The sequence below is a fragment of the Numida meleagris genome, chromosome 3 (assembly GCF_002078875.1).
Source record: "Numida meleagris isolate 19003 breed g44 Domestic line chromosome 3, NumMel1.0, whole genome shotgun sequence".
In the NCBI taxonomy this organism is placed as follows: domain Eukaryota; kingdom Metazoa; phylum Chordata; class Aves; order Galliformes; family Numididae; genus Numida; species Numida meleagris.
Window position 1 is genome coordinate 53,836,899 of NC_034411.1, and position 23,273 is coordinate 53,860,171.

Consider the following 23,273-nt stretch of genomic DNA (forward strand, 5'->3'; position numbering starts at 1 on the left):
TTTTTCCCAAGGCATGTGGGAACCGAGGAACCTGTCAGGCTGAGGTAGTGGTGCCTCTGTGTTTTAGTAGCCTGCATTGAAGTGGACATTCAAGTCACAAAAAAATGTTCATTTCCAGTTAATTTTAATAGGAATACCTAAAGAATTTAAAATACTTTAAAAAGATCTCTATTGTTATATTGTTGCATAAGAGCTTATTGCCACCATCTGCATTCTTGGGACGCTGTAGAAACAAGATTTCGCCACAACTATCACAAAATTGGATGTGCTTTGAGTCAATGTCTTTCAGCATGGTAGTGAATTTTGACAGTGCAGAACGTCTCATAAAGTACAAGTAGCTTTAGAAGAGTGTCACCCATTTTTTAAAAAGTGAATGTCCTCATTTTTAGTTGTAGATCAGTGATGGATTTTTTAATATGAAAGGAGGGAAGAAATACATAAATACTGTGTAGTTGTTCTTGCTTTGAAAAAGTCTACTACAAATGCATTTGTCTTAAACACTAGTAACTGAGATACCTTCCATTTGCAAATGGGTCTGTTGCTATCTTCTAATTTTAACATGGATGAGCCAAATTAGAGTTCAGCAGTAACTGTACTAAGTGGAAAAACTGAACAGAAGTGATCCTAATGTTTCCCCTTATAACTGTGGGTAATACATGATCTTATCTGAGGCAGTGGTTGGCTACCAGTATATCTTGTAATTACAGCTGTTACAAAGAAGTAAAACAGAAACACATTTTTCTGACTATGCATTAAATTTGTTGGCAATCAGTAACAATTGCAATGAACCTGCATTTTTGAAGAAGACTAGGAAAACAAATAAAAAGATAAAATGTTGCTTGGCAGGCTGACAACTTTACTGGAGTTTCTGCTGACTCCTCTGAGTTTCCACTGTGATCTCTTTCCTTTGAAAACAGGACAAACGGGTTCAAAATTATCTGGCTGTGCCGTCTAAATGAGCCTCTTTTCACTGTCACAGTAAATGAATTTTGATTAAAGAGGTGCTTTGAGCAAAGGTAGTGACAGATTTATGCTCTGTAAAGCCTTACCTGGTGACCTGAGTCTTTAGGCCTGGAATGATTCTATATTTAGAAGGGAACAATTAAATATAGCAGGAGCAAGTGAGGATTTTTTATTACAGTCGTTTAGCATTTCTCATTATGCAGATGAAGGCTGCACTTTAGTTCGTGGATGAAAACTTCACACTTTTTTTTGTGCGTAAAAGCCAAATCAGAGTCCAGGAACACAGATTCAAACCTAAGTATGTGTCCTTTTGATTTTATAATAGGTTTTAAATCAAGCATGAACAACAACAGAGAATGCTACTGAGTAACTTAATTCAGTAAATGGTTGGAAGAACTGCTGTAAGGAAGTGAACAGTAAAACCACACAGAGGCTCTAACTCCTTGTTTTTTAAACAGTGCTAGTGAAGTGTAGATTTACATAGAGGTCTTCAAAATTCAGATTTACAATACAGTCAAATTAGTTTCAGTGTTCTCACACTTACTTGCTCCAGATGGGGGAGATTTATTGATTGAAGTGTATGTAGGGATGTTTGTAAAAATAAGATTGAAAGTTTTGTGTGCTCTAGAGGCAGCATCTCCTTTTGGACTACATCTTGGTTAGCAGCTTTGTGTCTAGGACTTCGCATACTGGGTAGATTTAAATAGCATAGAGTAAATAAAAGGAATGGAAAGTGTATATGTATAAATAGATAGAAGCAGATATCTGATGGAAGTAATTTTCTGCAGAGAGAAGGTGCCAACTGAATACACTCCAGTCTTGCACCTTGATTTTTTTTGTGTGTGTTACATAGAACAATACGAACCTTTAATGAAATAATCTGGCCATTGATTCCTTTCATATTAATTTAAACTGTTTTGTAGAATTTTGTATCAATCGTAGGGATGGTGAGCTATCAGTTACATTGTCTTAGTGGCAGTTACAACATTTCCTTCAATATTAGTGAAAATGTGCAATTGAAGATTTGTTATCTGTTGCTAATAATTCTTCCACTGTATGTTTTGATTTGGAGTGAACATGAATTTTTTTGCTTTTGATTTTAGAGTCTCAAAATATTTCACCCTCCTCCCTCAATTTTTCCATGAGGAGATTTTCATGTATTTGTGAGTTTTAGCTGGCTTAGATCACTTTATACACAAAGTTGGTTTTACATCAGGAAATTACTTTTTTTTTTTTTTTAATTTGTATTAATTTCAGAATTAATACAATACTTGCAAGAGTTTGGATTCCTGTGCATGTTTCTAAGGAGGATGTTGTATGGCTGTGTAATTCGGCCAGGTTTGACCAGATATATTCATGACCTTGACAATGCCCGTCTCAGACCAGATATTGGTGAGAGGAGGTGGCAGGGATGGAGGATGAGCACCATGGCTGCAGTGATGCTAGTGAGGAAGGTGCCTTCTTCCCTTCTGCTGCCCCGAGCTCTGATGCAGTGAGAGGGCAGGCCGGGCTGGCCTCCGTGCAGTGAGGCTGGCCTCTGCCATGCCACAAGAGGTTTTTGCTTCCCACCTGGAGGCCGTCAGCGGACACCATGTTTCTACTACACTGTGTCCAAATTTAAACAGCCTGGAGTTCCTTGAGCCCATGGTTTGGTAAGAGGACAAACTATTTTTACATGCAGAGTGTAAGGCCAAAACTGCACAATCCAAAAATATTACAAGAAAGTGTTGGTATGCGTAAAAAAACATACATATGACCGTGCTAATATTAATGCATTTATGTGAAAAGTTGCTCTTAAGAAAGAGTTCATATTGCATTGAGTCCAGGTTTAAATAATGAACTCCAAGATTCTCCAGTTACTGATGAGTTTCTTATATAGTGCTATTGTGATTTTTGGAAGAAAAACAGGAGTGACTTCATTCGAATCAAGGGCTATGGCTTTTTTCCACCGTCTCCTGTAACTAGTCTGAGAGAAACACATGTACTTGGTACGCCTTCCCAAAACTACTGAGCATCCATGCTTACAAAGCCCTCATTGAAATGTGGCAGTTCTTTTCAAGTAACTACAAATGAGAAATGAATCACCAAACTTAGAAAAGCATACACTCTGTTCGACAACACTTGCTCTTTAGCATGGCAAATGTAAAAAAAAATACAGCAGCCTGTCTGGTTCACAGTTTCTAGGAGTTTTCTAGGCTTTCGTCACCAGGACTATGTTCATTTTAGTTGCATGAATTTCCCCAAAAGGAAAGAAATTGGCAGTGTACTGCTATGTTAGCACAGCCACACTGAGCAGCACTTCTGCAGTTTGCAACAGCAATAGTCCTGCTTACTTGCCCTGTAGAAAATGTGCTGGTAACATGAGTGGTTGCCTCCAAGAGGAACAGCAGATGAGGAGAAACGGTGAAGGAAGAACAGGAGAAATGGTAGCAGGGATGCTAGTTTGACCAAAGAGCAAAGATCCTGGTATGTAGTGAGCAGAGGATGGCAGCCTTGCAAAGAGATAAATGAGTGGTAAAATGGAGACTTAGCTTGGGGGATTTTCTGCAGAAAGGTTGGTGCAAGTAGGAGGAGGGTTTTCTGTGTGGAACTGTGTTACTGTGTTGTTAGCTACTCTGTGGGTGCGGGAGACGTATTGTTTATAAAAGACAAAAAAATTGCTACAGGATCGTTCCTACACAGGTGTGGTCTGTGGTGCCTGTTGGCCTGGGCAGTGGCTCCAGGTAGCCCTGCTTGAGGAGGGTTTGGCTTGGTGGCCTTTCCTGTAAATACCAGCCTCAGTGTTGACAGATCTTCAGGGTGCTGCCTCAAGCCCACATGTTTTGTACAGGACTCAGTAGGTTGGCTGAAATATTTTGGCAGGAGGTAGGGCCAAGGCCGGGCTTGCGGAGCTTCCCCTCACTGAAGGCCCATGTTGTTTGGAGAGCAGACCGCTGGCTGAGCTGGTGTCCCGTGAGGTGCAAATCCACTTCCAGGCAGGGGCTTACTTGCAGCCCCAGTGGGAATATGCAACTGGTCAGCATCTTCCCTAGCCTGTAACAGGGTGCATTTGCACCCAGCAGCACTGTGAGTGGTTTCGCCTGTAAATTTGCCCCAAATCATGAGGAAGTAGTGTTGGGCTGCTCCATGGAGGCAGAGCTAGAGCTGTTCTGCCGAGAATTTAGAAGACAGAATATAATAAAAAACAGGCTGAAATGACATCATACTTTGCTGTTTCATAAGCATGTGCTGCATGTGTGGACAGTGCACAGATGTTTCACTTTGATAACTTGCTGTGTAAGTTTATGGCCGCAGAATGTCGGTAATTAAAGAGGTTGGCTGTATTTTGAGCTTCATGATATCCTGTAAAAGCAGGTATCAGATGTTCAGTTATATCTCTGCAATGTTTAGGGTGTTCTAGTCAGAAAAATTCACTACTTTAATATATACTATTTTAAGTATTTTATTTCTAAATTTGAAAATTGTTTCCAGACATTATTTTACTATGATGAAGACCTCTGACATTTTCCTTTTTTTTCTATTTTTGTTTTGTTTTGTTTTGTTTTAAGCATAATACATGTGGAGGTGTTTTGCTTTCGTCCTCTTGCTAGAAAGTCAGAGCAGTAAAATTTGAATGCATGTTTCTTGCCATCAGGCTTTCCTGCCAACAGCGTATGATGCAAAAGTAAAATAAAATTTAAAAAAAAAAAAAAAAGAAGAAACTAGAAAGCTGGAGAGCTTTCTAGTAGCTTGTCTTAGTTTATTCTTGTATTCCAGACTAGAATTCTATTGTGTCTAAGAGCAGGATTGATATACGCTGCATGAATCTGCCGATTACTAGAGAACAGCTTTGCTAAATTAATGTAACACATGCCATAGGTTTTTCCCTTTTATGGTCTAATTTAGAAATAGTTTCCTAGCTCTAGTATGGTTTAGTGACTGTATTCTGCTTTTAAATAGACATTCAACATATGTGTGTCTGCTTTAACAAAGGGCTAACAAGCCATAGATCAAATAAAAAAATCATTTTTCAGTTTGATCATATAATCCTACTAAACTGAGTTTATTTTGTCTTGTGTGTGTTTTCTCTTATTTCCTAAAGTTCCTGTTCTTTTATATTATCCCCAAGTTTCCTCAGAACCTCCTGATCAAACGACCAGGACACTATTTTGGTCTTCTGTGTTGATGATACAGAAATGCCATAAATCAAGAAGAAGAGGGGAATTAAGCAGTAACATAAATATAGGAGATGGTAGCTGTAGCAGGCTGCTTCAGCGGCAGACCAACTGTGATTTAGAGTACAGCAGAGTTTTCTTTCTTCACAGGAGATTTGTGTTTCAGACCAGTGAAAGAGATCAATAAAGGTGAAGAATCTGTTCATTTTATATCATGTAAAGAAGGCTGAACAAAGTTATTAAAGAACAAAATAGCAAAGCTAAAAACCCCACAAAGTAAGACAAAAAATGTTGGTCAAGTACCCCAAGCTTTTTGTAAGACCTTGTCCATTCAAAGAAGCTTTAAGTCTTATGTGGATGAGGGAAATACTCAGCCTCTTTCATCCTCAAATTCTAGGTAGATTGTGGTGTCCAGCCTTGGGCAATGGGTCATCTCCATCTTTGTGATGGAGACATCAACTCTCATTCTGCTGATTGTTTTTTTCAAATCCCTAGCAGTAAGCTCCTGTGTTGTCCAGCACTCCCATTTTCAGGGCACGTCTATCAATTGGTGTCTTAGTTTATTAAATTTCAATGAAAACATTTTTTTTGTGTATTCTAATTTATCTAATCAGTCATTTATGCTGCTTCTTTCTCACCTGTCAATATTCTGGTGTAATTTTCTCTAACCAAGGATCTTCATGGAAGGCAGAATATGTCAGATGATAACAGATAAAGCAGACATGGCTGAAAATCGGTAGGTGTGTTTAATATTTATATCTGAAGTGTTCAGTATCTGTTTGGTCCACTCTTGTATTTTTATGAGAATAAATGCAGCTTTTATTTTGAGGTGGATCTGCCAACTCAATAGTAACCTGAAAATAGGAAATACAAGCAAGAAATTTTCAATAGGAACTTGTGGTTTAATATTTCACACCATGCAATATAAAGATTAGTTGTGAATTTAGTGGTAAACTGGCTTCAGTAAAGGCAGTGATTGGATTTTTAGTCTCATGGCTTTGGCCTGAATTCCACACTGATGCATAGAAAAGCAAATAGGAGATGAGGAGGACAGCTGAAGTATAAATCTTGTGACAGTAATTGATTGTAAGGTGGAGGTGCCCGTCCAGAGCTATGTTCTCACATTTGCACACACCCAACATGTTGTGATTCAGAAAGAGGTTTCTTCTACACAGGGCTAAGCAAGGAAAGGGAGGGAGATGGTCGTCTCAGGCAGGGCTTACTTTGTACTGAAATAACTTTCAAAACAACAACAACAAAACCCAAACCACACCCTTTTCAGAATTAGAGCTTGTAAAGGGTTGTTTCATTTGGGTTTTTGTTTTGTTTTGTTTTGTTTTTAATTTAGTTTTTGACAAAAATGATTTTAATCACCTGTGTGTCTGTTTGGTTGTATGTTTTCTGAGAGGAGTGTGTGTCATTGGTTTGTACTGGCTGAAGTCTATACCATAGAGGAAGCCCTCTTATTTATTTTCACACAGGAAAACTGTTGCTGCTTCTCTTCTGATGCTTTGGATCTTACAGTATTTTTGTTAATACTCTTGTTCCAGCTAATTGGAAGTGAGCAGTTACTTAGTAAACCTCTTTCCTTAGTGAGGGTGTGTACCCCATTATCCAATAATGAAAAGCCTGTGTTTTTCTTGTTTCCACCCTGATAGGGCATCGCCTTGACGGGAGTGACACTGAAATTGCTGTCAGTTTAAATGACTGAATGCAAACACTCAGCACCCTCCCCAGGAAAGTATCCCATATCTTTGTGCAACTGCATTCCTGCAGCCTAACTGCTGCCACTATGCACAGCTTGGCTACGGCCTTCCCACCTGTGGAAGTGTGCTTAAACAAAGTGTTTGGGATCATGAGCTTACTTGAAAAAGTCACAAGCTATGAAAATAGAAAAGATTAAAATATATATATATATTTTGCTCTTTAGGTTTGAACTTCTGTGATGTTTAGGTTGTGTGATTTTCTCCCATCCCTCAAATGAAGCTTATATTTTTTTCTGTTTCTCTGAAGATAAAAGACGAGAATCTTGTCCAGATCTGTAATTCCCAAGGACAGGGCTGTGGGAAGAAGCAGCACAAATATGATTCACTCTGGGTTTTGCAGAAATTGGCAGCTCTATAGAGGGCAGGAGGCAGAGGATGCACACACAGGGTGTTTTCCCCCCACACGCAGAGCAGCAGCCTGGTTGCTCCGTGGTTCATTGCCTGCCTCTGTGCAGTTCCCACTTGCTTTTCCTAGGAAGCAGTGCATGGAGCTGGCACGATTATGTGGAAAATGTTTGATGAGGTTAGAGAGAGTTTCTCATGTGTGAGTGCGTGGCTCTGACTAACAGTGTCCATCACCTGAGAAGAAAGCAGTCATTACGGAGAGGCTGTGGGATGAGAGGAGAAGATAGGAAGGAGGGCTGCCTCCCCGCCAGGAGAATGCTGACCCAGTTTTACAGGCAGAACCTGTAGGGCAGCCACAGAGGAACCTCTGCTGAAGACGTGCAAAGGCAGCAGCCCTCTGCAAGCTCAAAGTGATCTGGTGGTGCCTGAAGGACGAGTGTCTGGGCCTGCCAGTGGACCTGCTGCTGGCAGCAAGGAGGGGGTTTCAGGAGGCATTCAGAGCTGCCGCCCTCAGAAGGGATGTGTATGTGTGTGTATGTGTTTGCTGGTGGAGGAGCGAGTGCATCTCCTCACCTCAGCTGCCAGGCCACGACGGCTCTTTTCCATCAGGGCTGGAGGGCCAGAGGATGCCTGGATTCACCTCCGCTGCTGGCAATCACTTGTCCTTTTTTTCTTTTCTCTCCATTACAGAAGTGTATTTTCTACCCTGTTTTGTAGCTGCTTCCTGCAGTAAGCTCTGAAGGTGCAATTCCCGGTCAGAGGGGGAAAAAAAGTGTTGAAAGCCAAGCAGCAGGCAGCAACATTGCCAAGAGAGCCTACAGTTAAACATTTGTGAAGGGAATAAGGTTCCCTGGAATTAGGGTGGAAATACATTTCCACTTAATTTCAACAGGCTGCCCTAACAAATTGTAATGTCTGTTTGGCTGGCAATGTAGAAATAACCCATGAACTAAAAGAGAAGTTTACTTCAGAAGACAGCTCTCTTAAATTATTTGCCTTGGCTTGGTCCCCCCCTGAAATGAGGAGAACATAACGGTGTTCTCCTCTCTTGATCCCTGTCTTGGCTAGTTGCTGAAATGCTTTTGGATATAATGAAACTTTCTTAATACAGTAGAGAACTTCCATCGTAGCAAAAGTGTTTGCCAAAATAATATATGTATATATGTTAAAAATTGTCTGCATCCAGTAATGAACTTCCTGTGATCCCGGATGCCATATTCCTTTTTGCACTGTGACAATGTCTTTCTCAGCATACCAAGTGGTTTGAGTTTTTATGGTGACAGCGTTCAGATAAATATTCTGAGTGCTCTCTTCTCTCAACCTTGCTTTTACTCCACTTTGAAGCTGCTTTGTTGATTTTTTGGGATTTTTTTTTTTTTAATTTTCCTAACAAAGACTTCGGGCATCCTTTTCTCACACACAGTGAAAATAAAGAATGATTTAAGAAATAAAAAGAGGAAAATGAGATTTCACCTCGCCCACACAAACAGATTTTTCATTGAAGAAGAGTTTGTTTGAAAGCCAACGCTTTTGTTGAAGTTCCAGGAAAAAACTGCTCCCACCACCTTCTCCCACCACTGCCTGGGATTGTCCAGAAGGGAACTTTTATTTTCCTGCTTTTCTTGAGAACAAAAAGAAAAGGCACCGTGTTACAGCCACACCTGGAGGTAGCTCCCACTGAATACCTGGGAGGGGAGGGGGCTGCCAGCAGTCTCTGGACTGTTGCTTTTGTGGAGATACTTGTAGTATATCTAAAGCAGCCCGGAATTTGGGAGCCATAAAGGAGCTGCCCAGGCTGTTTGTTCAGTTGTTTCATATATACCTTTAAAGTGGCGCTTTTTTTTTTTTTTTTTTTTTTTGATAAACCATCCAGGATCCTAGCTGAACAACTGCACTGTGTTTTATCTCTTACAGTTACCCATTCACTAATAAAAGTTGCTGGCAAATACTATGTATTGTAGCCAAGTTGTGGCTTTATTTATTTATTTGTTTGTTTGTTTTGATGAAGTGATCTTTAGAGCTGTAAGTCTGTTGCCTTTTCCTGGCCCTAAACTAAACAGAATAGCCTTGGATTGGGTAACAGAGCAGCTCCTAATATATGAAGGTCTTTTGTTTAGCAGAGAAATACTAACTACGCTGAGAGTTCCTGAAAGTGGGTGGTTTCTCCTACCAAGCTCAGTAATGCTTTGTCGTAATGAGAAAACAATACTGTCTGCGAGGAAAGATTGAAAGCGTCTCCCAACATCTGTTTGTCTAAGCTTGGGAAAAGGTGCCATTGGATGAGAAGAGCAAATCCTGCTCTGGCCATGCTCGTACTTGAAGGAATTCTTTAAGTGCCAGCAAATGCCAGGGTGTCTTTCATGAAGCTAATTTTAATTTATTTTTAGGCTAGATTAATAGTTATTGCAATATTTGCCTTGCACATTTTTAATAGAATGCTTTAAAAATTGTTTAACGTGATTTCTTCAGTGTAATTGTGCTCTCATATGATGTCTTTGGTGAGAATGAAGTAGCACAGTTTTACCCAGAATTGTCTGGAAGACACCACTGTGAAAAGTAGAGATGACTCACAATGCCTTGGAGGAAGGAGAGTTAGCAATTAAACACAGAGCGTGCTATTATCTCTGTGCCAAAGCTGGCTGAGAAAGCTGATGTGTTTTCCACTTCAGAATTTCAGGGAAAAAAAATATTGTAGAGAAATACTGGCTCTGTAAGCAATCTTGATAATCTTGACAAGCTAATGAGTTCAGAACAGTTAGTATAGGAGGCATGTGAATCAAAAGAATGCGGTGGTTCCCATCTAGAAACCATTGTTATTTTTAATTGATGAATAAATGCATATAAAACATGCTCCTTATTTGTTAGTGTACTCCTCTGGATGAGTAAAATTGGTTGCATAACAAGAATGTGGTATGTGATGGAGCGCGTGATTAGATAATAAGTATTTCTGCATAAATTTCTTTTGTATGTAATCTCATATGCCTGCACTCATATTTCTTTAGGAATATCTATATGGGCATCTGTTTCTACTACTGGTAGTTTGCCAGAAGCCTGTAAATAAGAGATCCTTATTGCAAGTTAAGTAATAAGTGTCTTTTATCTCTCTTTGTCATTTGTTTTCTGTTTAAGTTTAGTTCAGTAGGGTTTGTGTTGATGACTTTGCAGGCAGAACTGGGAGAATACACAGATTCATCTTTATTTTGATTTCTTTACAATAAAAGTCTATCCTGTATAAGACCTATGTTGAATATGTTCCCTTTTGATGTTTCATTTAAATTAGCTTGATGTTTTTTCTTTTATGTCTAATGGCTTTGACTTCTGCCTATATAGAGAACACAGAAAGAAAGGAGTTTGCTTCCATGTTGGCTCCTCTTCCTCACTCTCTGTAAAGGCATAAATATATTGGTGTTGTGATGCACTGTTCTGGGACCCAGGCTGGTTTCCGTGCACGCTCCTGGATATCCTGCTGCTCCACTTCTTCCTTTGTCAGCATGCAAGCTCAGGTACCAAGCTGGAGCCTCAGTCCTTTGTTTCCATGAAGCAAAAGGTCATGAGATACTGGATTTGGCACATGGGCTTCAGTTGAGCCAATCGCATTACCTCATCTAGTAAAAAAGAAAAACAGTATATAGGTAGGAATGGTATTTTGTCGTTGGTCGTAGAAGTCATGCTGAAGGAGGTGTTTGGGGGTTAATGATGCATCAGAATTGATACTCAGCTTCCAAGGCACCTAAACAAGAAGGTTTTGAAGAACTTGGGCGATGAGGAATCTGAAGTTGCTTTCAGGCCAGAGCGGTATTGCAAGCCGGTTGTACCGTGGGCAGAAAAAAGCCCTAGGTGAACACTAAGCGTGTAATTTAATCCACTGGTTAATAGTGAAATGTCAGGGAGGCTTCATTTGAAAATGAGTATCAAGGCATGAAACTTTGCCTTGATGAAACTTCCTGAAACACCAAGCAGTGATTGGAATATAGCTTTGAGAAGTCAGTAATGCTGCTTTCTGAAGCGTTTCTTTCCTCCTTGGGAGAAGCTGATTTGGGATGTTAGTGGCAGACGTCTTCTGTGCTCTCAACAGATTAGAATCTGATAAACAAATGTTTTTGTACACCTGTAATTTCAATAACGTATGATTTCTCTTTCATTTTCTACCCCTCCCACCCTGTATTTCGCTAAATGCTGTGCCAGAAGATGCGCTCTCTTCAGATTTGTGAACAGGATGCTGTGGTGCAAACTGCAGAGTGCAAATCCACAATTTGGCTGTCCCTGCCCAGAAAAGGGCAACAATGTAAGAATTGCCACTCTCCATTTTTTAACCCCATCTAGACAGCTGTTCTGTTGACACTTATTTCACATGCCAGTGGTTCAGCGGCATCTTAATGTTATTTCTGCTGCTAGTGTGAATGTCCTGATTTATCCCATGTTCTCTTCTACTCAGGATAACTTGGGGTTTTCATTTTCCCTTCTGTCTTCACCTTGTTTTGACAGCTGATGAATAGGAACCCTTCCTGTGTGTCAGTATGTTTTCCATACTGCCACTTGGGAGCAGCCGCAGCCCTGCGAGAATGACTTTACCTACCAGTCTTTTGTGTTCCTGGTTCTTGTTCCGCCTGGAAACTGCTACTGATAGGGGAAAATACTGAAGCATTTCAGGGTTGCAAAAAAGAATTCAAGTTGGTTCCAGGTCTGGACGCGGCAGAAGGGGAAATGGCAGGGAGGAATTTTTCTCGTTTGTCACAGTTGGTGCTTATGCTGAATACATAGATGTGCACATATGGAGTGAGCACATACACAGACATTCCATATAGAGAGAGTGCATGCAGAGGCCATATGCTATTTTAGAAGTTTTCTCTTGCATTTGTATCAAGCTTTTAACAGGGCTGTTTTAATTGGAATTAAATTGAACTGTGTATGTAGGACAGTAACTGAGACACAAACTTCATGTTTTCCTCTTTGCTCTCTGCATGTCAGCAACATTCCTTGCGCTCATCCCCCACCTAGAAATGAGCTTCTTTTAACCTAGAGGCTGTTGTGGGGAAGAAAGGGGATTGCAGCATTCCTCTGGGCGTGGCAGGGCTGGGTTGCTTTTACAAATTCTCTCCAGAGTTGCAAAACTTCCTCTGTGCTTACCAGGCTAAGCAGGCATACAAACGTACAACTGCACTGAAAGGGCACAACAGCCATCCTGCACCTGGGCACACGTGTGTAAAAGTGACTCTTCAGTCTTTCTTCTGATATTAACAGATGGTTTACTGAAATAATACGCTCTTAGCTTGCCTCCTAGAAAAGAAATAAGTATAATGTCAGTAAAATCAAGTCATTTTACTGTTCTGGCTGCGAAGTAGCTTTGAAATGTGTTTTAAACAGAGAGCACTTGAGACAAAAAGATGTGCACAAACAGCATTCATATCTGTAGGAAGAAACTGTTTCCTTTGCTTTGCATGGCAAATGGTGACGCTCAGTTATAGCATGTAAACAAACTGCTTTTTTTTTGGTGTCAAAGACCTTAAGTCTGCCCATGTATCTCACTGACTTCTGAGGTTCCTTTTTTGCATTTGATTATTGCAAATGTCTAATAAGATTTATTAAAGTGCATATTTTGTAAGCCAAAGAGTGTATAAAATACAAACAGAAAAGCACAACACAACACCCTTTGCATTTATGGATCTAGTAAATAAGCTGCAGAATGAGAATTTCTGAGATCACGGATGATTTTTTTCTCTGCTTCTTCCTTACCCATACTCCCCCACTTCATTTTTTTTTTTTTTGTGGTTCTGTTATCGGATTTGCGTGTTAATTAGTTTATGTTAACCAGCAGAGGGCTTTTCTACCTCAATGCCAACAGACATGTCCTCTCTCCAGTTTCCCTGGTATTCCCTTAATCAAAGAAGTGGGAAATAAAGACCTTTATTTAATTGTCTAGGGTACTTTCCTGCTTGCATAATGGTTCTCAATTATAGGTTAATAAGTGTTTTCTTTATACAGTTTTTTTTTTAACCAGCTCCCAGTTGTTTTTAATAAGGCTGTCATCATTTCCACAGGAAACTTGGATAACATAGTACAAGTTTCTCGTGCTTCACCAAAATCTCTTATTTCTCAATTTCTCATGTAACTGGTGTGCTGCAGGGCTTCAGGTACATATCCAGGTATTCAAGTTGATTTGAGCCCTTTTTTAGTATGAAAATACCATATGCTGAGTGAAGCAGTAGAGGGTAAACATCTTACAGTTTAGTTTAAAACAGGGCAAGTTGCATTTAAAAGGTCAGAAGTGGTTTTAGTGTATGTGTTCACGGCAGTGTTAGGGAGTACTAAGTAAACAGAGGCAGAAAGGAATATAGGTGAAGCAGGAAAATGATTTTATACAAGGACATGTTTTTCCTGGGGAGCAGGAGCAGGACAAGAAGCAGAGAGTGGTTTGCGATTTTATTTACTGGCTAGTCATGCCTGAGTCAAAAAGCACTAAAATTATTAATTGCATTTTAAGCAGCGATAATAACAGCTTTGTCTAGGTAAACTGCTAAAAGCTAGATCACATTGCCTCACCTTCACGGGTGAAGCAGCGCCTTGCTGCCTGCTGCTGCCACCTGGCGGCTGCCTGCTCCCGGCCCCGGGCTGCGGCCTGGGGGAGCTGCCTGCGTCCCCAGTAACTGGGCTCTGCACTGCTTAGGACTCCTTGCAGGGGTACAGCAATGGGAAGAAGGAAGGCTGGTGCTCTGTGCCATGTGAAGAGGTATTCAAGAGCTCTCGTGCTGTCCGTGGCCATCTACAGGCTAACTGTCTGTGGCCTCCGTGAAGCCTGAGGTGTGGCATGACCGTATGGTGGCCTCTCTTTTTGCTACTCGTTTATGGTATAGTGTATATACATAAACATATATATACAGTTTTTAAGAAAATGGTGAAATTGGTAGCAAAGCATAAATTACATTTTGATTTGTAGTTCTGCCCTTCCAAGGCCCTGTAGTAGTTGTGATAAAAGCAATGAACAGCCACTGCTGTCTCTGTGAGACTGGGCCAACCCTGAAGTAGGTCACGAGGCCGGTCGCCAGGAGACCTACTTTCTTCTCTTGGCTTTGCTGCTTATCCTTTCTGTAATCTGGGGCAAGTAGTTTAATTTTGTTCCTTTTTCCTTCTTTACTCTTTTTTTTTTCTTTTCTCTGGCCCATTCAGATTGGAAGGAAAAGAGTTTCTTGCTATCTGCTTTGCATGGAAAGTACCACCATCTTAACCAGATGGCTCAGGCCCTATTATAATGCCCAAGTATGCTCTGGCTCTGTAAATATAATTTAGGAATATGGATTACTGTGTGGGTTTGTGCTGTGACCACGTTACAGCATGCCTGTGAGAGCAGGTACACTGTAGATGAAGGCCTCTGATGGAGGTCAGATTCACAAGCTTCCTGTAGCCACTGAGTTTCCCCCACATCTCTGCCTGGAGATGATCAGCGGTGCTGTGGAGGTGACCATGCATGGATGATCTGGTGGCACTGGGGCCTCTTTCTGGGGCAGGGAGTCACCCTATGCCCTGTATCAGCCACAGCCAGAGAGCTCCGTGGTGAGCACTTGAGTCTACGGGTGGGATGCTTTCAGCGGGCTTTTGTCTGTGCTTGATCCAAGTGGCTTTATGACTGATTGGTGATGAGTTGTTATCACCTTAAGGAAAACACCCAGGAAGCTTCAGTGGGAGGTGTCCTCTCAATGTCTGGAGCAGTTGCTACCCCAGGAAGCTGCACTGTGAATCACTGCTGTTGCTGTCTGGTTGAGTCATCATAAATGATAGACTAGGAAATGTAAAAATTAAATTAACACCTGAATAGTGCCAAAAACCACAGCCCAACCGAAAACAGAGCACTTCTGCGGTGTTTGGGTTGTTGGTGGTTGGTTGTTGTTTTTTTTGTTGTTTGTTTTGATGGATTTTTTACACTGAACCAAAACCATTTCCTTGCAACATTTTTTTTTTCTGGCCTTAGGGAAGCATGGTGGCTGTGAGCCATATGTGTGTGTTTGCTTAACAATTTTTAGAGAATTCTTTGAAGAAAACTTTGTGATAAATGGTGAAAATCCTGATGATGTATGCATATTTGCTTTTGCTTGTCTTAAAAAAAAATAGTGAGAGGACAAATTTAGATTTCTGCAATTTTAGATTTCTGCTTCAAGGTCTAGATTTTTTCTTCTGTGATTGCTTCACTGTCTTTACTAAGATGGGTTTGTATCAAGTAAGTAAAAAATAATGCCTTAATCTTTGTGTGCATAGCGTGGAAAATATGAAAGCTATTTAAATGTATGATAACTTCATTAGGGAGAAAACGGTCAAAGCTTATTGGATGTGTAACTTGTTTCTCTCAAAGGGCTTTGCAAAGGGTGTTACAAAATTAAATTGAATCCAAAGTGCATAAGATGCTGAAGTTTTGGCTCATAACACCTTGTGCTTAGCTACTGATTAAAGCATGGATTAACCTGTAATTCAATTTGTGTTAATGGCTGTATATTGATTTTCAAACGGTTATTACTGTTTTCTCTTAATCTTGGAAGTTTTACTTTGATCCGACTTTGCAACAATGTATGCTGATCCTAAGCTTCTCATTACCTGCTGATAAAAAGCATTCTGTGCTAATGACAGTATCACAGTCTTTTTCTGCAGTGAAATGTAATAACACCAAACTATGAACTAAGTGTAGCACCACTTTGTATTTACAGTTATGGTGGAATAATTATGGTCCATCACCTAAAGCAATGTTCTCTCCCTTGCGTCACTGGAGTTGTGACTCACCACCATAATATAAAGCCAGAGCTTCAGGCAGGTTAGGAAAATTCTTAAAATCAAATTGCTGCCAAGAATCTGGGCAGATCTGTGGGATTTACTCTGGCATTTTGGGTTAACCTGAATGTTGCTTTCTCTAATGTGCTCCTAAGAGGCACAGTGAAGAGGGGATGCCTGTGATCCTGCATTTCCTGCCAAGTTTTTATATGTCTGGGTCTGTATAATTCAGACAGTAATAGCTGTGGTAGTTAGCAGTTCTCTGTAGGTTGCAGTACTGGCAATTTCAATGGTTGCTTTTTCTCAAAAGAAACAGTAAGTTGACTTTAAACATGTTCTTTGATTTTTACATGAAATCTTGCCTATTTGATCATGAACTGCCTTAAAGTGGATATTCCAGTGGTTGAGCATTTCAACCACATTCTCAAGTTCTTCTTTTAAGCAAAAGTTCTAAAGAGTAAAACCAAAAGAACTCCCTCTCCAAAACTCTGCCTAAGTCTCTTGTCTCATCAAGAAACATAAATAATTAAATAAACAAACAGCAAAAGAGATGTATTTTTTAAGAAGAAAAACTCAAGATAGAAGGACTCAGTAATGACATAGTGAGAAGAGCGGTTGTTAACAAACAGTATATACTCCCATTTCCCCACCTGCTCAGTCCCACCACACCATCGCTTTGGGGAGTGGTGGAAGACCACTGTATGTACATATACATTACCTCGCCAGATGAGCTCAATTTAAATGCAGCCTATTAAATTATTTACAGAAGACAGTTGGCCAACCCATTGTACCGTGTTGTAGGAGCCAAAGGTCACTTTGGTGTGCCTGGTTGATTCATAAGGTAATCTGATACACTACTTAGCTCTTTGCCTCCCAGTCAGTGGGTTAAACCTTATCCTCTTATTATGAGTCAGAGAACCATAACTTTCAGAAGAAGCCAAAGCCTTTGTTTTTAAATGATTTTTGAAGGGGCCATGCAGCATAATCCAGAGGGCTGTGAGAGCATCTGCTGGGGGATCAGGGCATGTTCTGCAATAGCAGAAACCTGTCTGACAACATGATAGATGAAACTGTACTCTCGTTTTCTTAAGCTGACAGTTCTTGTGCTGGAATCATTAGGATGCTAAGGCATTCATGTTTATTCTTCAGATAGATAGCACTGTTCTGTTTAGTTTAGTTTTGTTTTCTGGGTTCCCATCATCTACCAGCTTCTCCTTGGGCTGGTTTTATTGGGTGCTTCATACATTCAGGTGTATTCTTTTGTTACCAGATACAAACTTGAATGATTTTGGTGAAAAATCCCATCAAAGGACCAGGTATGGGGGATGTCTCAAGCTATGTAAAGCAGAGAGTTCCTTTAAAACATTTCCTCTAGCTCCCAGGCCTGGTCCCTCCTGGAAGCAGCAGTGGTGTTGGTATGCAGGGCAAGGACAGCTGCTGGTAGGGTCTAACTCTTTAAAACCTTCAGAATGTGGAGTGCTTTTTCCAGATGCTGGTGTAAAGAGAAGGTGACAGAACATGGCACAGCTGGGAAACCTGTTTCTGAGCAGCTGTCATACCAGTGGGAATTTGATCTCTGGCAATGTCTCATTGTGGTTTTTGTGTTCTGTGTACTTGTTTTGTTTTTCCTTTTTTTTTTTTTTTAAATGTTACCACTAGGAACACGGGCACAGATGTTTTCAACACTCTCTTTTCAGGATGCTTGTGCAGTTTACAAGCCCCAGAATATTATTTTCCTTCTCTCCAAGTCCGCAGAGGTACACAAGTGCTTTTCTATTTCTGCACGCAAAGTTCAGAAGTGTGCACTGCCAGTGTCCTGCCTGAGGAAAGGAGGAGTTTTGCTCCTGTGGTTGTGCTTTTAGGAAAGCGAGCTGATCGTATTTCACTCTAATCCTAAGCGATAGCCACGCAGCCTGTTGTGTTGTGAGGAGGGTCTTCCTGGAGCTCTTCCGACAGGCTTTTCATGAGAAGAGAGCAGGGCAGCCGGCATTTGGAGTGGAAGCATGGTGGGTCTGCCAGTCCTACTTGCCTACTGCCGTGGGGTGTTGCTGGTGCACCAGGGCAGTGGGCTGAATCATGTGCACTCCTAGAGAGCGATGCCAGGGAGCAGAGCGGAGCTGCAGCTTCTGGTGTTGAGTGGAGAATGGAGAAAACACGTGCCTCAGTGCTATATTCTGCTCAGCCGTTACATGCTTGCCTGAGCCGCTGCAAGGTGCCACTTTCTGCTGCTTTCCAACCCCTTTGTTTTCTTTGGCAGCTCACAAAGCGCTGTATCCAAACAGCTCGGGGGAGCTGTGCTGGCACAGTGACCTGCCTCCGCACTGGTGCTGCTGTAAGCGCAGCGAGGGGAGACCTGGATGGAAGTCACTTTGAAATTGTTTAGCCTTCCACAAAAACCCCTGAGAAAGCGGACGGGAACGGTTTCAGAAAGGTCGTTTTGGAACCAAGGCCGGTAGCTGGCTTAAAGGAAAATGAAAAAGGAGTGTGTTTCGAGATCTTTCAAACTCAAACAAAACACAGGCTCCCTCTCGCGTGCTGTAAGCTGGATAAATTTCTCCTCCTTGTCAAGGCAGACAAAGAGACTGTTTCGCAGCGATGGTGAGCTCTCCTCCATTTGTGTGCAGCAGGTAGACGAGGATGATGAGAACTGGACCTACAGGAGCCCGCACAGAAAAGGTGACTCGCTTTCTCTTTCACCCTCGTGGTCGGTGCCAGTGGTCAGCCACCCAGGTCCTGCCGGGAGCCTGGAGCTGCTCACTCAGGAGCTGCAGGTGGGGTGGGAGCAGGAGGAGGAAGGCAGCACAAAAGCCGAGATGTAGCATTGCCTTGCCTAGTTTTTTCTCTCAGGTTAAAACTGTGGAAGCTTATAGTAATCTGGAAATAACTTTAATTTCCTGTGTAGCAAACATAAAGGTACTGATTGTGTGGTGTGTGGGTAAGTTTTGTTGATGCTTCTTGTGGCCAGTAGTGGCTAGCGGCAGGTCTTCTGGGCAGGTGCTGCAAGAACCTCTCCTCTCTCTGTGATACCATGAGCTGCTTGAGACTCCTCTTGTGACACACCAAGTGGTTTTTTGAGGGCTGTCTTGTGGTCCTGCTGGAAAATTTAAAATGTGTTTTGTTTTATGAGGGTTGATTGAGAAGAGGTCAGAGGTGCAAAGTAAAATTGACAGTGGAATGGTAATGGTATTTGCTCCATAGAGAAGAGGAGAGACATCTACGATGTGAGATAGACATCTCTAAAGGAAGCCTGGAAATGCATAACTTGGAATGTATCTTATCAGAAACCTTAAACAACTGTTTTTATGTTTTGACTTTTTTTTTTTGGAGTAGAGATTGTCAGGTGCTTATCCAAACATGCCTCATACTTGCCATAAATCAAAACAAATTTCAGAACTTTGCACCTCTGACATGATGATGAATTACTGTTACCTGGGCATTTACTAGCTGGCAAACTGTAGTGTGCGTATGTGTGCATGCATATTTTAAAAAATACTTGACAAAGTGACTTGATTTTAATTCCTCTAGTGCTGCCAGAGCACTGGCTTGTTAATGGGAAGTGTAAGGCTGACTCAATTCTGCTGTGAGGTCCCTTTTGTGAGAGCAGGCAGACTGTGCAAGGACGTTTGAACTTCAAAGTGATTTTTATTTCTTTTTACTTCTGGGAGCAGTTTGTAGCTATTTGACCAGAATTTCAGTTCTGAGTCAGAATAAATTGTGGCCTTAGTAAATGGTTTGGAAGCAGGAACACTAACACAGGATGTATACACTTGAGCTTTGCTCTCAGTACTCTAGGAGACGATTTTAATTTGTGCTTTGAAGGTTGTTTTTAACCCCTTTCACTGCTGAAAAACTTCTACAACAGGAGCTTTCATTAGCAGTTGGTTGCTATATTTTTTATGTTTAATTATTGTCATATTTGTGCTGTGCAGCATCATCAGCTCTGCTTTCAGCGTGTTTGAGACCTGGCAGCCGGATCAGTTCTGCTGCCAGTTGCTGCCCAACTTCCATAAAGTTTCTCATGGTGCATTCCTTACCCAGAACTCACACCACAAGGCAGAGATGGGGAAGGAAGCTTTACTGATGGATTAATGGTGTACTAATTTTTCTGAGAGCGTGATTGTACGAGTGATTTACATAGAGAAGCCATTGTGCAGGCTGTAAGGGGAGGGCAGAATTCCTTCCGTAATTGGGCAGCAAGCTACGAAAGCCTCCGTGCCTTCTCCTATTGGGATGATAATACGTTATTTTTTGAAAGGAAGGTGGAGGGGGGTAATGATTATGAGGGGCTTGTTTCCCCTCTACAGGGTTATACGATACCATGTGACTTGACTTGTACAATCTATTCTGTGTGCTGCTGTCTGACTGGGACTCTCTGGATGGAAGGAGCTGACAAACTGGCAGGGAGTGCCAAGGCTGAAGGGAGTTTGGGTTGTATCTGGCACATTCTCATGGCTGTGAGTGTTTCACCTAGTGCTGCAGGTCAGGCTTGCATGGCATTGGAGTGGTTTGAGTGTTTGTACCTGGCTGAGTTGTCCTGGCTTTGTGTGCAAGGGCAAAAATGTCTGATAAATGAATACTTAGCTTTGCTCCATTGGACTGTTGCATTATAGCTTGCCAGCCTTTGTAAAACTGAGGGCTCCAAACAGTATTGTCCGTAGTGCTCAAGTTAACCTGCATGGTTTGAGGTGAAAGCAGACTAGAAAAAAGTGAAATGTGTAGCAGCCTGGGAGGGTGAATACTGCTGTATAGTAAATCAGTCTGTTTTAAGTTAGCTGAAAACGTATTAAAATTTCATCTGTCAGAATAATTTTGCCTCCAGTATTCCTTGATAGAGCCTGACAAATCACCGGTTCTTCTACCTTTTTCCTTGGCTAACTGTACATGTACAGGAAGGAGGGTTAATAGAAAAACAATTCATTTAATTTCAATTTCTTTCTGAGCTGTTTCTCTTCCTGTCTTTTTAAACCTCTTATTCTTCTGCCGCTTCATTGCTCTTCCCGTCTCATGTTGCATTCCCGTGAGGCTGCTAGGTGACAAGCACAAGGCAGCATGTGTTGCTTGGTATTTCACCAGCAAAATGGCTAATCTGCATTGGCTGCAGATTGAGACTTGCAAACAGTAGCAGGCAGTGAGATTGGCTGGATTTGTCAATTTAAAATGAGTGAGAGAAACAAAAAGTAAATGCTAACTGCAAACATGGGGCACACCCTGATGTCCTGCTCGGCTGAACTCTGTGTGCGTGGAAGGCAATTCAGCTCTGATGGTTCACGCTTCACTGTTAAAAACCCTTGCAGTAGCAGAGTGCATTTTGGAACCCATGGCAGCAATTAGACTTCACATCTGATGAAGCAGTTACTAAACAACAACAATGAAAGACTTCTCACTAGTCCCTCTTCCTCCTCAGCCCTCCAAGCTGAAGGACTTTTGAAATGAGAGCAAACTGTTACTTCTGTGCTTTTCTTCTTTTATCTGTGGTTTTTTTTTTTTGGTTTTTTGTTTTTTAAATACGCAACTTACTAGCTTTTAGGGTAGCAGAATATTTCTTTATGCTGGCAAAGGCGGTATTTGTGAGGTAAAATGTCATACTTCATGTTTCTTCATTTTTAACTGGAGAAACAAATGACCTGGCAAAGCCAGGATAAGCCTCAGCCAGCTCCTTACCCATAGGTTGAACTGACAGAATCGGACATGAGGGGCACATGAACTGACATGGCTGCACATGAGGTGTTGGTAAAGTGAAGTCTGGAGGTGCCTTCCCATCTTGTGGAAGTCACTGAGTCATAGAATCGTAGAATGCCTTGGGTTGGAAGGAACTCCAAGGATCATCAAGTTCCAGCCCCCCTGCCACAGGCAGGGCCACCAACCTCCAGATCTGGTACTAGACCAGGTTGCTTAGGGCCTCATCCAACCTGGCCTTGAACACTTCCAGGGACAGAGCACCCACAGCCTCTCTGGGCAGCCTGTTCCAGCACCTCACCACTCCCTCTGTAAAGAGCTTCCCCCTGACATTCAATCTAAACCTGCCCTCCTTGAGTCAACCTGCTTGGTTGTTGCTGCCTTCTGTGGCTGGTGCTGCTGAGCTGTGTCCTGTAGCCTTGTAAGGCATTCCTATGAGTGCTTGGTAGCTCTGTGTGTGAGGGATACAAGCCTGGTCTCCCGCACAGAAAACACTCCTCCTGGGAGTACTTTGAAGAGGCACGTGTAGGAGAACTGGGGCGTGCTGCTGCTCCTGCCGCCAGCTATCCTCAGACTGTGGCTCACAGCAGTTTTTTCCTTTAAAAACATACTGTATTGCAAAATATCTGATGGAGTTGTTCTTTGAAACTGGATATAAAGCACTCAAGTGCATGAAGAATTATTTCTGGCATAAGGAAGTATATAAAAGTCATTCATGTGAACATTTTTTCCCCCCAGACCTGTACTGTTACTGTGAGCATGACATAGCAAATTAACTTCAGAGATAACACCAGAGTCACTCTGTGGTAAAAGTCTCTCAATATTTACCTTGACTTGGCAGAAAGTAAGACAGGTCACATTGCAGCTCCAGAACACCTCTCCAAGTCTGAGTTTGGTTGTTCTTCCTTCTTCCTATCAGCATAGGGATGGCCCGTAGGGCTGTGGGGAAGGGAAGGCTTTCCTCTGGAGACCTGCATTTTCTTGGGCCGCTGACTATATTTACTGTGTGATTTCCCTTGCATTGTGACCCCTGTGAGGCCTTGGTGGAGTCCAATTGGCTGTGAGGTCTGTCCACAGGTGGCAGTGGGTGGAAAGGAGATTTTCACCTACACATGCTTTCTCCAGCCCTTTCCCCCCAGCTCCTGTCTCTCCTTACTCTTCTGTTTTTTCACCCGCTGCTGCCGTTTCACTTGGTCACTTTCCAGCCCTTCAGCACCACGAGAAAGTCAAAAGACTTGGCTGCTTTTTACCCTGGGCTGTTCTACCTGAAAAACCTCTTTGGACTCATTAGTCAAAGAAATTTCTTTTCTCCTATAACTATGGTCTTTTAAAGGCTAATTCAAACAGAGTTCAAAAGGTGGCTGCCACTAGCATTTTGCTGTCTGTTGGCCAAGTCTTAATATAAGTGTTTGGCATAGCTTTTTTTTTTCCTCCTTCCAAAACCAGTATAAACTTCAAACTTGCTTTTAATGCTGGAATTTCTTTTAATTTATGGGTAACTCCTTGTGTGTTCAGCCCTTGGTGCCACTGTAGTGTGTCTGATGGAGGGAATTCTGTCATCCACCGTATCGTATTGCCTGGGAATGTCACTGTCACCAGGAAACTGAACTCCTGTAAA

At 41.7% G+C, this 23,273-nt stretch overlaps 1 protein-coding gene across 6 annotated transcripts in view; it reads left to right on the plus strand.

Annotated features, from left to right (window-relative positions):
- The window catches only part of NHSL1 (NHS like 1), a 163,602-nt gene that overhangs the window by 48,332 nt on the left and 91,997 nt on the right, over positions 1-23,273 (plus strand). For 2 of the 6 annotated variants that reach the window (XM_021390711.1, XM_021390712.1), the window contains exon 1: positions 18,220-18,655. The exons of the other annotated variants lie outside the window; for them this stretch is intronic. In XM_021390711.1, coding sequence (XP_021246386.1) covers positions 18,451-18,655 — 205 coding nt within the window. In that variant the 5' untranslated portion in view covers positions 18,220-18,450. Of the gene's footprint in view, positions 1-18,219; positions 18,656-23,273 lie in introns of those variants that run through there. 6 annotated transcript variants of the gene reach the window in all.